Consider the following 15,508-nt stretch of genomic DNA (forward strand, 5'->3'; position numbering starts at 1 on the left):
GCTAATATTAATAAATTAATTAAAAAGAAATAAACACAGACTATCTATTTTTGTTTCCTTTGGGGCATTTGTCGTCCTTGTCTGACCCACGTCGTGGCGCATTGCCTCTCTCTCTCCACTTGTTGTGTGTCATTTCGTCAAGTTGGTGGTAGCATGGCGGCTGTTTGGTGTGTGTGTGTTGGAGTTAAAACCCGTAATTATTTATTAAATAGCCATTAGTTTGAGCAAATGTTGCTTAAAAGTTGAGTTTGGTCGTTCCAAGTACAAAAATCCAGTGAGAAATGTTCCGCTTCCTCAGCGGCCGAAAAAATCGGACAAACACCCGCACAAACGGAGCCTCCGAAATAAAACCGACGAAACTAATAAGCAAGAATTTGATTTTGTGCCGTGTTATCCTCCTGGATGGCACCGACCTGTCGGTGGAGTTATCGGTAAGTTTGCGTGGGCGTGGGCACACTGGTGCCCTAAATTGAGACAATGCTGGGAAGTGTTGATTAGATCTCGACTTTCCAATTTCCCGTGTGAGCAAGTGGCGATTAATCGCTTGTTGCAGAAAAAGGCCGAAGCCAGGGATCTCTACGAGCAGGTCTTCTACTCCCTGGACCTGATCGAGAAGGACTACTTCGGGCTGCAGTACACGGACGTGAACCATGTTAAGCATTGGCTGGACCCCACCAAGTCCATCAAAAAACAAATCAAAAGTAGTAATGTTCGAAGGTTTTATTCATGTTGAAGCTACAATTTTACTTGTAGTTGGGCCCCCTTATACTTTGAGATTGAAAGTCAAGTTTTACTCCTCTGAGCCGAACAATTTAAGGGAGGAGTTGACGCGGTACCAGTTCTTCCTGCAGCTTAAGCAGGATATTTTAGAGGGGAAGTTGGAGTGCCCCCATCAGACTGATGTTGAACTGGCGGCCTTAGCGCTACAGTGTAAGTAAAATCGATTTTTGTTATCACCTGTACTTCCGTTTACCGGTGAATGACCTGAATTCAATTTTTTGAAAAATGGAAGGAAAATTAAATTGCTCTTATTTTTTCTTACGCGCGATTGAAGGTTTGGAGCTAAAGTTCAAGGGTTATTAAAACGATCGAGGTCATAAAATCTATTCTTTGAAATGTAAATTACGTTAGGAGAGTAATGTTAAAGGTTTTTGTCCTTATTTATTTTATAAATATGGAAAGTAGTGTAAGTTGAGTAAGGTTATAAATATTTTAAAATATTCCAATACTAATATTTCATGTCAGTTTATTAATGGGAACAGCTGAAGGTGTTTTACTTTTATGTACAGATTTATTTGGATTTTTTATTGGAGTTACTGAATAATTTGAGAATTTTGAGTTCTTTTGTGTTTTATAAATCAATTTTGGGATTTTGGGTCGTCTTTCTTTAAAGGATAATAACTGATTTCATTAACGTGTTTAATATTTCACAATTTTTTAAAAAATAAATATGTATTTCATTTTAAGTAATCAAATAATATTTTTATGTTTTGCCACCTAGTAAGCAATTTATAATATTAATCACACTCATAATTATTATAACATTATAAAAGTAAGACTTTAATGCTTCATTAGTAGAATAACAGAAAATTGACTTTGCAAATAAAACTATTTCCAGCCAGAAACTTTATTATTTCGCAAAATTTGCTTAATAGCAAGCTTTAAAATTACCAAAATAGGCGAAATTGGTATTATTTTTTTCTTTTTGAGGTCAATGATTTTTTTATTAATTTTGCAAGCACTGGTTGGAAAGTCACGAAATTTGATCGTAATAACTTGCTGTTATTTTGAGTATTTATTATTTTATTATTTTGCAAGATCATGTAAAAGCTTTGTTTGATTTGTTTCACTCGATTTAGGTCGTTTTTAAGCGAAATTTCTTCAAAAATAAGCAGAAAAAGTATTAAGTTTGGTCGAAAAATGTTGACTTTAATACTTTTCAAGAAAGTAAACAGGCGTTTGAAGTTATACGTTTCTTATGAGAAACCGACTGAAAAATCGTTAAATTTAGACGAATAAAATATTATTTCTTCTTCTCCGAATGTTGTGATACGTTTTACAGTCTTTATAAAGAAATTATCGCTCTAAATATGTAAAAATCAAACCGAAATTTTACCTAGTTAAGCATAAAATTGTGTGAATCCTACGTTTCTTAAACCTTTTTTTTAGTAAAAACAATTTTTTTTAATTAGAAAAACTTTAAAAGTTGGTGAAAATTATATGATTTCAACCAGAGATTCATTTTTTTTAAAGAAATATGAACAATAACCAATTTTGCTCAAAAGTATTGTTTTTCCTGCCTTTCTTGCGCATTTAAGCACGTTTTAGAGCTAAGATCTCAGTTTTTTTTTCTGAGATTTTGCAGAAAAAAACCGAAAAATCACGAATTTAAATCCAAAATTATCTAATTTTTGCTTTTTGAACACGTTTTTCCACCAGAGACGCAATTATTTCGTTAAAAACAGACAGAAAATTCATCCAATTATTCCAAAATGGATCTTAAATTATTTTTTGTTGGGTCCTAATTTTGCTAGAAGAGACCAGAAAATTACTAATTTAAAATCAAAATTATCTTACTTTTGGCGTTTTGAGCCAGAAACGCAATTATTTCACAAAATCTTGTTAAAAATAGACCCGAAAAGCCGTTTTTATACTAAAATGGGTGTTATTTTAGTCCTGTTGTGGTTATTACTGAGTTATTTTCGAAAATTTAACTAAAACTTGTCACAACACTCCTAAAAATACAAAATAAATGGAAATTGATGTTAGATTTCCTCGATTTAGCTCGTTTTTAAGCGAAATTTTATCAAAATAATCAGAAAAATCTTAACGTTTGGTCGAAAATTATGTTCTGTTTCTGAATTAAAATTTATAATCTGGTTTAAAAAAAAAGTGTACTAACCGTTTAATCCGTATCTTTGTAGAAGTGATTTCCTCCATTTCTTCCCACATTTGGCACACAATAATCACTCAAAATTTAAAAAAACACTCAATAGTAAATGTTTAATTAGGCACCGGAAAATTTACAACACTGTTTTGACAATTTAAATTAGCAAAATGCTGATTTTTATTTTATTGGATAAATGTGTACGGTGTTTTCGCTAAAGTAACAAGTGACGAACTGAATAAAATTAAACGACACATCAATAATTATGTAAGGATAATTTATCATTAACAAAAAAAAATATAATCTGTTGCGAACAAAGAGGTCTGATTCTCGTAAAAAAACTCATGTACTTAACATAAAATAAAGAAAATGAATGAATTAACAAAGAATTTATTACAATAATATTCGCCAAAGTAATTATGCTAATTTAACAAAAAATGTTAAAATTACTCGACCCACAAAATTACACACTAACATTTGATTTTATTTCCTCTACAAAGAAAATGAAATAATTTTGATTAAAATAAATTTGAAACAAGCAACAAGATTCGAAATTAATTCTAATTTTAGAAATATAATTTCAACGTTGTAATATTTGTGAAAAGTAGAAATTATACGTCGTAAATTGTAATAATTATTTATTCTATAATTTTCATCTAGTTCAAAACTAAAAATACCGTATTTTCTATTTCCCTAAATCCGCTTCAGAATAGAAATAAAATTCTTAGGAGTTGTAAAAATGAAATCTGAATTGAAACACACGTTATTGTACAATTTCTTAATACATACAATGGTTTATTGAGAAAACTATTTTCACTTCTGCGTTTATGTGTAAATATATCACAAATTATGTATTTAAGATTACTACACTATTGAAGCAGCTGTTTTGAAATCCTTTGGTCTAAAGTACAACGTTAGTCAAAATTAAGAAGTAAAAACCTATGTTGCAAGCTTGCAGTTAATAAATTTGTTATTTTTTTAACGGACGGGACACTGCACACATTTTTAGATCTTATTTCTATTTTATTTTATGAACACTCAAGCTGTTTTCAACCTACAATTGGAGCCACATTTGTAAAATTTGAAATCATGATTACAAACGGGACACAAAAAAAGACCTGACATTTTTATCGTTGAACACATGACGGATGGGACAAAAAAATCTTGTTTGTGAAAATAACTCTAAAAAATGTATTCAGACAGGTTTAAAATATTAAATACTTTAACAGTATCAAAATTGGACTTGTTTAATGACGTAAAAATAAGAGCAACGTTTATATGTTTGCAATAACGGACGGGACAACAAAATTTACGAACAAAAAAGTAATACTACTGATCAATTTATTTACCGATTTTTATTTTCTAAACAACCAGAAATTAAAAAACACTCCTCAAAAATTATTCAACACTTGTAGTACGTCAGCTGTTATCGCCGGCAAGGCAGTATAATCTAAATTTTCGAATCCAATGAATTACTTCAATTTAAATCCACAACAAAAAACTCTTTTTTGCAAAATTCCTTTCACATACATACTAAAATTAGGAGACATTTACAAAACTATTAAAAAAAGCAAAGTTTAATGTTCAAGACTTGTAACAAAAAAATGTTCTGAGGAGGAATTCTTTTGCTTAAAAAAATATTTATGGAGTGACTACTTATAAAATCGAGAAACAAAAGTTTAAACAACTTTACTAATTTCGGTGAAAATAAATCGAAATGTTAGTTTGAAAGTGGTTTTTGACTGTTTTTTTGCAGATTGTAGTTAAATCGACCAGACCGATGGTCGAAAACATAACTAAATTATGTTAAAAATTACATAATGTTTGTTACTTTTTGGGTTTTAATACATTTTTCAGCTAGAAATGCTATTCTGGCGAAGAATTTTGTTAAAATGACACTGAAAAATCTACAAATTCTTTCATAACGTAGAAAGTGACATTAACTTTTCTATTTTCGAGCATTATAATGCTTTCAGCCAGAAACGCAAAAGATTTTCAAAATTCCAAAAAACTTATCAAAAGTGGCGTTATTTTTGCCTTTTATCTATGTTTTTGTACGTTTTTTAATTCTTTGCAAAATTCGTCGAAAATAAAACTGGAATGTAAGTCCGGAAAAAAAGTAATATTACTGATCAATTTATTTACCGATTTTCGAGTCCAATGAATTACTTCAATTTAAATCCACAACAAAAAAAATTTTTTTTTTGCAAAATACCTTTCACACTAAAATTATTTGAAATTTCGCTGACGGGTTGCATTATCCTTGCATGGTATTTTTGGGATTTTGGGTCGTCTTTCTTTAAAGGATAATAACTGATTTCATTAACGTGTTTAATATTTCACAATTTCTTAAAAAATAAATATGTATTTCATTTTAAGTAATCAAATAATATTTTTATGTTTTGCCACCTAGTAAACAATTTATAATATTAATCACACTCATAATTATTATAACATTATAAAAGTAAGACTTTAATGCTTCATTAGTAGAATAACAGAAAATTGACTTTGCAAATAAAACTATTTCCAGCCAGAAACTTTATTATTTCGCAAAATTTGCTTAATAGCAAGCTTTAAAATTACCAAAATAGGCGAAATTGGTATTATTTTTTTCTTTTTGAGGTCAATGATTTTTTTTATTAATTTTGCAAGCACTGGTTGGAAAGTCACGAAATTTGATCGTAATAACTTGCTGTTATTTTGAGTATTTATTATTTTATTATTTTGCAAGATCATGTAAAAGCTTTGTTTGATTTGTTTCACTCGATTTAGGTCGTTTTTAAGCGAAATTTCTTCAAAAATAAGCAGAAAAAGTATTAAGTTTGGTCGAAAAATGTTGACTTTAATACTTTTCAAGAAAATAAACAGGCGTTTGAAGTTATACCTTTCTTATGAGAAACCGACTGAAAAATCGTTAAATTTAGACGAATAAAATATTATTTCTTCTTCTCCGAATGTTGTGATACGTTTTACAGTCTTTATAAAGAAATTATCGCTCAAAATATGTTCAGCTAGAAATGCTATTCTGGCGAAGAATTTTGTTAAAATGACACTGAAAAATCTACAAATTCTTTCATAACGTAGAAAGTGACATTAACTTTTCTATTTTCGAGCATTATAATGCTTTCAGCCAGAAACGCAATAGATTTTCAAAATTCCTAAAAACTTATCAAAAGTGGCGTTATTTTTGCCTTTTATCTAATCTATGTTTTTGTACGTTTTTTAATTCTTTGCAAAATTCGTCGAAAATAAAACTGGAATGTAAGTCCGGAAAAAAAGTAATATTACTGATCAATTTATTTACCCATTTTCGAATCCAATGAATTACTTCAATTTAAATCCACAACAACAAAATTTTTTTTTTGCAAAATACCTTTCACACTAAAATTATTTGAAATTTCGCTGACGGGTTGCATTATCCTTGCATGGTATTTATTTGTTATTCGGAAGTAAAATTACCGTTGGGGGCGCCACTGAGCTAGGTCGAAAACAGTAACCATAAATGGCGGGAAAATGTTTATTCGGATATTTTGAGCGTTGTACGAATTTTGGGGCTTCACAATTATTACATTGCCTATGCGGAATGATTATTGCATCTTTGATGCAAGAAACTTATGTTGACAAATGAGAGATGACGAGGAAAACACGAATAACGAATGACTGTTTGGATCACTTTCTTTATTGGAAAATTATTACAAAGACATTGAAAAGCCTACCTTTTGGCATAATTTACGTTTAAATGTAGCAGCAGTTGTTAATCTTTATTGTAGTTTTGTAGATTTACCGCAGCATTTCATGATTTTTTCAGTGGAAAATTCTAACCTAAAATACACACACTTCACTAATTTATTGGTTTCTTGAGCCAAACTATGTGTTCACTGTGATCCATTACTTATAATCTTTAATTAGACAACTGCTTGATATCACTTTGTAATCAAAATTTAAATATTTTTCACTTTTTATCCACTTTCAAGTTCCAACAATAAACACTTTATACTACAGAACCAAAGTCAACGCTAGTATTTACCACCACGTACTTTTAAAGTGATTCTTTCTATTGTAAGTAATTAACACTATACACGCAAAATTGTTGAACAATTCATTAAATGTCAGTTAAATGTGGAATTACGAAAATTTCTTTACTGTTTTCGACATAGTTCAAAAGTCATCACCAGAGGGCGTCTAGTTAATTTTATTTCCGAATTTTCCTTGATTTTGTAGCGGAGTTGGGCGACTACGATGAATCCCAACACTCTGCAGCAACCGTTTCGGAATTCCGTTTCGTTCCGAACCAAACGGAAGAAATGGAAATAGAAATTTTGGAAGAATTCAAAAAACTTCGCGGTTTAACTCCAGCTCAAGCCGAACTGAGCTACTTAAACAAAGCCAAATGGCTCGAAATGTACGGTGTCGACATGCACACCGTTTTAGGAAAAGACGGAATGGAATACCGCCTTGGTTTAACACCAACCGGTATTTTAGTATTCGAAGGCAGCCAAAAAATCGGTCTCTTCTTCTGGCCCAAAATCGGAAAACTCAACTTCAAGAAAAAGAAACTAACTCTCGTGGTCGTCGAAGACGACGACCAAGGTCGGGAACAAGAACACACTTTCGTTTTTCGTTTGCACAACGAAAAGGCGTGTAAACACCTATGGAAGTGTGCTGTTGAACACCACGCATTTTTCCGGTTACGAGCACCGGTTAAGGGACCTTCAGCTCGACAGAATTTCTTCAGAATGGGGTCGAGGTTTCGGTATTCGGGACGAACCGAATACCAGAGCACACATCATAACAAGCCGAGACGAAGCGTCCAATTGGAGCGAAGACCGAGTCAGAGGTACGGACGGAGACAGAGCCATGTGTTGAGAGAGAAACAGAAGCAGGAACAGGCCAATGAGACGACGGAAAAAACCGCCGAAAATAACGAACCGAGTTCGAGTAGGTGCAGTGTGAGGTCCAATGGGCCAGAGTCCTTTGGGAAGGAGTCAGTGGGGCAAAATTCCTTCGGGAAGGGGTCCATAGGGTGCAATTCCTACAGGTGGGTTTGGTAATTTTTGTAATAGAAATTCAAGGAAAAATTTCAGTCCTGTTTTGTCTACTGGTAGTAAAAATGGGACCTTGAAGAGAAATTCGACACCGACAAGTCCAACGACTCCAAGTAACGACATTCAGCTTGATTTTCTGCTGAAAAGTTTGGCGAAAGAAACGTTCAGTGGAATGCAACGAGATGAGGCGAGGAATGAAATTAATAATAAAGATGTGAAGGATGACGAACCGAAGAATGTGGCGAAGCCTTTGCCTCCAGGACAACTCAAGTGTAACGTGCTCAAAGGTAATTATATGGCTTTTTTCTTAACAATGTCCTAAATAACATAGAAATACAAAATAATACATTAGGAGACATTTATAAAACTATTAAAAAAAGGAAAGTTAAATGTTCAAGACTTGCAACAAAAAAACGTTCTGAGGAGGAATTCTTTTGTCTAAAAAATATTTATGGAGTGACTACTTATAAAATCGAGAAACAAAAGTTTAAACAACTTTTCTAATTTCGGTGGAAATAAACCGAAATATTAGTAGTGTTAGGTTTTATTTTTTCCAATCGTTTTTACTAAATTACGTTAAAATTTTGATACATTTTTCAGCTAGGAATGCTATTCTGTCGAAGAATTTCGTCAAAATGAAGCTGAAAAATCTACAAATTTAGTCAAAAACAGTGTGGTCTTTGCCTTTTCCAACATTTAACTACGTTGTAGTGTTTTGGTTATTTTAAAGTAAAAGAAATTTTGAATAACCAGCTAAAAAATCACCAGATTCTTTCATAACGTAGAAAGTGACATTAATTTTTCTATTTTCGTGCATTATAATACACCTTTCAGCCGGAAATGCAAGGGATTTTCAATATTTCAAAAAAAACTTATCAAAAGTGACATTATATTTGCCTTTTATCTTTGTTTTTGTACGTTTTTCAATTCTTTGCAAAATTTCGTCAAAAATAAGACCGAAATGTAAGTTCGAAAAAAAATTTTTGCAGAATTTCCCTAAAATTTCTTTAAAATTAGACGGAAAAATCCACAAATTTGGTCAAAAATAGTGTAGTCTTTACCTTTTCTAAAATTTAACTACGTTGTAGTGTTTTGGTTATTTTAAAGTGAAAACTCAAATTTTTGTAAAATTTTGAATAACCAGCTAAAAAATCACCAGATTCTTTCATAACGTAGAAAGTGATATTAATTTTTCTATTTTCGTGCATTATAATACACCTTTCAGCCGGAAATGCAAGGGATTTTCAATATTTCAAAAAAAACTTATCAAAAGTGACGTTATATTTGCCTTTTATCTTTGTTTTTGTACGTTTTTCAATTCTTTGCAAAATTTCGTCAAAAATAAGACCGAAATGTAATTTCGAAAAAAAATTTTACAGAATTTCCCCAAAATTTCTTTGAAATTAGACGGAAAAATCCACAAATTTGGTCAAAAATAGTGTGGTCTTTGCCTTTTCTAAAATTTAACTACGTAAGCCAAACTCACATTTTTTGCGAGAATGTGTTAAACTGGACTAGAAATGCCTTTCTTTTTGTATTTTTTTTGCTTATTATTTTAAAGTAAAAAGTTTTTGCAAAATTTTGAATAACCAGACGAGAAATCGTTTTTCTTTGCAAAATGTCGTGAAAAGTAAAACCAAAATGTTCGAAAATGGTGTTTTGATGCATTTTTGTGTTAAAATTTTTTTTGTAAAAGATCACTAAATCGAACCAAACTTTTCTGAATTGTATATGTTTCGGCTAATGTGTAAATTTGGCTAGTTTGTAAACTGGCTGGTTAGTTTGTAAACTAAACTAGCCAATGCATTGGCTATTTTAATAGAAAACTAACTAAGAATCTTGGCTAGTTTACGAACTAACCAAGAATCTTGGCTAATTTACTAATAGTTGGATAGTTTATAAATTTTCCAAGACGTTCTCTTTTTAATATTTTGCTTTCTGCAAAATTTTGAATAACTAGTGGAAAAACCATCAGACTTTTCCTTTTTCCATTTGTTTTAGCGTAAAATGAGTTTATTTTTTTTGTATTTTTCAAACATTTTAACACATCTTTCAGCCAAGAACGCAAATGATTTTCAAAACAACATATTAAAAGGGGGTTATTTTTCTCTTTTATTTATATTTTTGCACGTTTTTCAGACAGAGTCCAATTTTTGCAAAATTCCGTTGAAAATAACCGAAATGTATGTTCGCAAATAGTGTTAAATGTTTACTTTTTCGGGCATTTTTGAGTTAAAGACCGAGTTTGTTTCACAGAATTTCGCTAAATCTGTCCAATCATTACTGAATTAATTTGTTCTTGAGAATGCGTTTAACCGAAACAAACAACTGGACCAGAAATGCCATTATTTAATTTTTTTTATTATCTGGAATTAAAAACTCAAGTTTTGTTGCAAAATTTTGAATAACTAGTGAAAAAATCACCAGACTATTCCCTTTTCCATTTGTTTTAGCGTAAAATGAGTTTATTTTTTTGTATTTTTCAAACTTTCTAAGACATCTTTCAGACAAAAACGTAAGTGACTTTCAAAATTTCATTAAAGTAAATGACGAAATTTGGTCAACAACATATTAAAAGTGACGTTATTTTTTCCTTTTATCTTACCTATATTTTTGCACATTTTTCAGACAGTCTAATTTTTCCAAAATTTACTTTTTTCGAGCATTCTTTATTTGAAGACCCAGTTTTTTTCACAAAATTTCGCTAAACCTGACCAAAACATTACTAAATTAATTTGTTCGTGCGAATTCGTTTAACCGAAACAAACAACTGGACCAGAAATGCCATTATTTTTGTCTTTTTTTACATCATTTTGAGATGATTAATACTAATCTAGTCGAAACATGATCAGGTTAACTTTAATATGACTTAATTTTTCCAATTTTAAGCAAATATTTGAGCTTAGAGTAACAATTTTTTGCAAGATTGACGCTGTTTTTCCTTTCTTCCGAGCGAGTTTTAGCATGTAGTTGAGCCATAAACACAATTATTTGCTGTTTTTTGTTAGAAGATCGTCTTATTTTTGCATTTTTTCTGTTTTTTTTTGCATAATTTTATTCGTTTTTCAGACAAAACTCAATTATTTGTGTAAATTTCCTTCAAAATAAGCGAAATGGTGTTATTGTTTCGGTGGTTTTTGCAGTTTTTTTTTGTAGAATTCACTGAAACCATCACAAAATATTACTAAATGTTAAAAATAAATTAATTTTTGCTTTTTTGAACTTTTTAACACGTTTTTCAAACAGAAACACAATTTCCTCGACGAATGTATTTAAGACCAAGTTATCAAACCTATAAATTTGATCGAAAAAAAAACACCAACCTGATTGAAAATTATTTGTTTATTTTTATAATAATTTTAGTTTCACTTTCAGTTAATTTAATATTTGCAATGTTCTAGTCTTTAAGCACGTTTTTAATCTAAAAGCGCAAAATTTTTTGAAATATTGATACTTTTCTGTTGTTCTTATTGTGTTGTGCAAAGTTTTTGATCATTCACTACAATTTTTGTCTTTAGTTTTCTTTTTTTCTCTAAATATCACGCTGGGAAAGAAAACCAGTAGGCGAGACATTAAATAATATTTAAAAAAAATACAGGTTTGAAACGACACCAACCTTGCAACAAAATAATAAAAAATAATAGAAGAATAAAAAATTGAAAACAGCCTAAAATTTTACCAGTGCTGTTCAAGACAGAAATCAAGAACATAGTCGGAAATAAAAGATTCAAGTTTCTCTAACCTTGTAAAAAGTAAGGAATTTTTAAATTAGAAATAATGCAAAAAAATTATCTAATTAAAGAAAATACAACAGACAGTCGCAATAAGTAGAAAAATAGAAAATTTTCAGTAATATTTCTTTTCAGCAAAACTGGAAGAAGGAACGAAACTGACAAATCAAATGTTTGTGGCAGCTGTGAACAACGACGAGGCGAATTTAAATTCCTTGAACGCCGCAACCTTCGTATCGGTGGTGAGCTAAATTCTGATTAATTTACTTATTATTGCTTGATGTGTCGTCCGCTTCTAATGCCGATTTTATTCGTAAAACAGGGAGGCGATAAATTAACATTATCGGTAACAGGTCCCGCCAGTAACCCTATCCTAAACAACGACGACAAAAAACGATGCGCAACCCCTGTAACTGTAACATTTTTCGGCCATAACGACAGCGGTAAATTAGAAAAAGTCATGTTAAACAATCACGAAAAACAGCCATTGAGTCTATTAAGCACCGATTCGCAAGTTAGTGATAGCGAATCGACCGCTTCCACAAACAATTCCAATCCTTTCGCGACTTACTTGACCGACAACAGCACCAATCCTTTCCAAGGTCTTAATCCTTTCCTTACTAACAATCCCTTCAGGAACGAGGACGAGAAAGACGAGGAAAAATCCGAAGTGGATGAGTCGATTAAGGTCAGTGTGCTTTTGCATGTTTTTGGCTAGAAGGCAGTGTTTTTTTTCTGAAAGTCCTCAATTTTTATTTGGGTAAATAATTTTAGAGCGTCGATGAGGATAATAATGTGAAAACACCAACAACTGTGACACCGCCTTTGAGTAAATTATCACCGTGGCTTGTGTCCCAGGAGGTCGTGTCTTCACCCGTTTCTAAAGTAAACACCACTGAGACGACAATTATCCGAAAATCGGTCATCACAACACAGTTATAAACAAATTGGTGCTTTGTTTTCTCTACAATGTGATAAAATCTCCTCTCGCAATATTTTAAGTACTTAATGTTTTTTATTTTGTATATTTTTGTAGGTTTAAATTTTTTTATCATTCACTTCCATTTCTTAGACTGTGCCTTTCAGTATTTCATCAATACTTCCATTACTAACAACACGAGGACCAATTGTGTGATTTTTAAAACGGTAATTGTAAAGTGCCATTATTTTATGAAAGTTTGTATTCAATTTTATGAACCGATCCGTCCTTTCGATGAAATTATAGATTCTTTATGATACAAATAAATATTTATATAATGTTAGACGCCTTCAATCATACAGCCACCCGTACCATTTGTCAGTGCCTTTATTTTACATTTTTTAGCCAAAGATTTCAAAACAAAACGTCGAAAAATCAACAAATTATAACGCAATGTTTTCAACTACAAGTGTAAAAAGTAGCCAAATACAGTCAAACTTTTATCTATCTCACGAAATTTCGTTGAAATAAGTTGAAAAATTAGTTCGAAAATTGTTTCAATTTTCCGAACCTGAGGCAACATTTTAGCAGGTTTTTCAACCAGAAATGCATTTTCTTGAGCGAAAAATCACCAAGCTAAGTCTAAGTGACACCTTTTTAGCTTTTTCGTGTCTCTTGGCATGTTTTCCGGCCAGAAATGAATTTATTTAATCAAAAAGTAGTCAAAAAACCTCTACATCAAGTAGAAAATGATTACTTTCTGGCCTATTGTAAGTTTTTCAGTCATAAACGCAATTATTTCTCGGAAAAAGTATTAAATAGATAAAAAATGGTAAGTGAAATCTCCCTTAACGGACACCTCTTCAGAACGGACATTTTCGCAAAACCTATATATTCCACCTCCCATTAGCGGACACCTCTCCACAACGGACACTTAAAGGTTCTTTTACGAGAGTTTGATACGTTTTTCTGTTAGAGCTAATTAATTCTAAGTGGTGTTGTTTAACTTCTTTGAGCGTTTTTGAGGTGAAAATTACTTGTTTGTATAAAAATTCCTTTTTTTGTTGTTTTCCGAATAACAAAAAATTACCAAAGCATATTTAAACGACCGTGCTTTTGTGTTTCTCAGTCAGATACTTAATTGTTTCGCATTATTTTATGAAAAACTCGTCAAAAATGACTAAATTAATAGAAAATTATATTATATCTTGCCTTTTATGAGCATTTTCCCAAGTTTTTTGGAGCAATTATTTCTCGAAAATTCAGCTAAAAAGCGTTAAATTGGATAAAGACGAGGAAAAATCCGAAGTGAATGAGTCGATTAAGGTCAGTGTGCTTTTGCATGTTTTTGGCTAGAAGGCAGTGTTTTTTTTTCTGAAAGTCCTCAATTTTTATTTGGGTAAATAATTTTAGAGCGTCGATGAGGATAATAATGTGAAAACACCAACAACTGTGACACCGCCTTTGAGTAAATTATCACCGTGGCTTGTGTCCCAGGAGGTCGTGTCTTCACCCGTGTCTAAAGTAAACACCACTGAGACGACAATTATCCGAAAATCGGTCATCACAACACAGTTATAAACAAATTGGTGCTTTGTTTTCTCTACAATGTGATAAAATCTCCTCTCGCAATATTTTAAGTACTTAATGTTTTTTATTTTGTATATTTTTGTAGGTTTAAATTTTTTTATCATTCACTTCCATTTTTTAGACTGTGCCTTTCAGTATTTCATCAATACTTCCATTACTAACAACACGAGGACCAATTGTGTGATTTTTAAAACGGTAATTGTAAAGTGCCATTATTTTATGAAAGTTTGTATTCAATTTTATGAACCGATCCGTCCTTTCGATGAAATTATAGATTCTTTATGATACAAATAAATATTTATATAATGTTAGACGCCTTCAATCATACAACCACCCGTACCATTTCTCAGTGCCTTTATTTTACATTTTTTGACCAAAGATTCCAAGACAAAACGTCGAAAAATCAACAAATTATAACGCAATGTTTTCAACTACAAGTGTAAAAAGTAGCCAAATACAGTCAAACTTTTATCTATCTCACGAAATTTCGTTGAAAAATTAGTTCGAAAATTGTTTCAACCTGAGGCAACATTTTAGCAGGTTTTTTAACTAGAAATGCATTTCTCTTGTGGGATTTCTCAAAACTGAGCGAAAAATCATGACACCTTTTTAGCTTTTTCCTTTCTCTTAATGTTTTCCGGCCAGAAACGAATTTATTCAATTGTAAAGTAGTCAAAAAATCTCTATATCAAGTAGAAAATGATTACTTTCTGGCCTATTGTAAGTTTTTCAGTCATAAACGCAATTATTTCTCGGAAAAAGTATTAAATAGATAAAAAATGGTAAGTGAAACCTCCCTTAACGGACACCTCTTCAGAACGGACATTTTCGCAAAACCTATGTATTCCACCTCCCATTAGCGGACACCTCTCCACAACGGACACTTAAAGGTTCTTTTACGAGAGTTTGATATGTTTTCCTGATAGAACTAATTAATTCTAAGTGGTGTTTCGAGCGTTTTTGAGGTGAAAATTACTTATTTGTATAAAAATTCCTTTTTTTTGTTGTTGTTTTCCGAATAACCAAAAATTACCAAAGTATATCTAAACGACCGTGCTTTTGTGTTTCTCACTCAGAAACTTAATTGTTTCGCATTATTTTATCAAAAACTCGTCAAAAATGACTAAATTAATAGAAAATTACATTGTCTTGCCTCCTTCGAGCATTTTTTCAAGTTTTTTAGGAGCAATTATTTCGCTAAAAAAACATTAAATTGTATAAATAATCGTTTTGGTTTTGCATCTTTTAAGTTTTCGTCTTGAGATTTTACTAAACCAGGTCAGAAATAACTAAATCAGATGAAACATTTTCCTATCAAAAAAAAAATAAGCTGGCA

At 31.3% G+C, this 15,508-nt stretch overlaps 1 protein-coding gene across 2 annotated transcripts; it reads left to right on the plus strand.

The window, feature by feature from the left end:
* Nucleotides 1-121: 121 nt before the first annotated feature.
* On the plus strand, nucleotides 122-12,925 carry yrt (yurt). Of its 2 annotated transcripts, XM_008196649.3 has the most exons (8): nucleotides 123-431; nucleotides 554-701; nucleotides 754-930; nucleotides 7,109-7,925; nucleotides 7,972-8,219; nucleotides 11,799-11,905; nucleotides 11,986-12,351; nucleotides 12,438-12,925. In XM_008196649.3, exons 1-8 carry the CDS (start codon nucleotides 282-284, stop codon nucleotides 12,603-12,605), a joined length of 2,181 nt encoding a protein of 726 aa, XP_008194871.1. In that variant the 5' UTR covers nucleotides 123-281; the 3' UTR covers nucleotides 12,606-12,925. The 2 variants fall into 2 exon arrangements, with proteins under 2 accessions (XP_015836478.1, XP_008194871.1); XM_015980992.2 differs by lacking the exon at nucleotides 11,986-12,351 and having other exon boundaries at nucleotides 122-431.
* Nucleotides 12,926-15,508: the final 2,583 nt, after the last annotated feature.

This window comes from Tribolium castaneum, chromosome 8, assembly GCF_031307605.1.
Source record: "Tribolium castaneum strain GA2 chromosome 8, icTriCast1.1, whole genome shotgun sequence".
Taxonomy (NCBI): Eukaryota; Metazoa; Arthropoda; class Insecta; order Coleoptera; family Tenebrionidae; genus Tribolium; species Tribolium castaneum.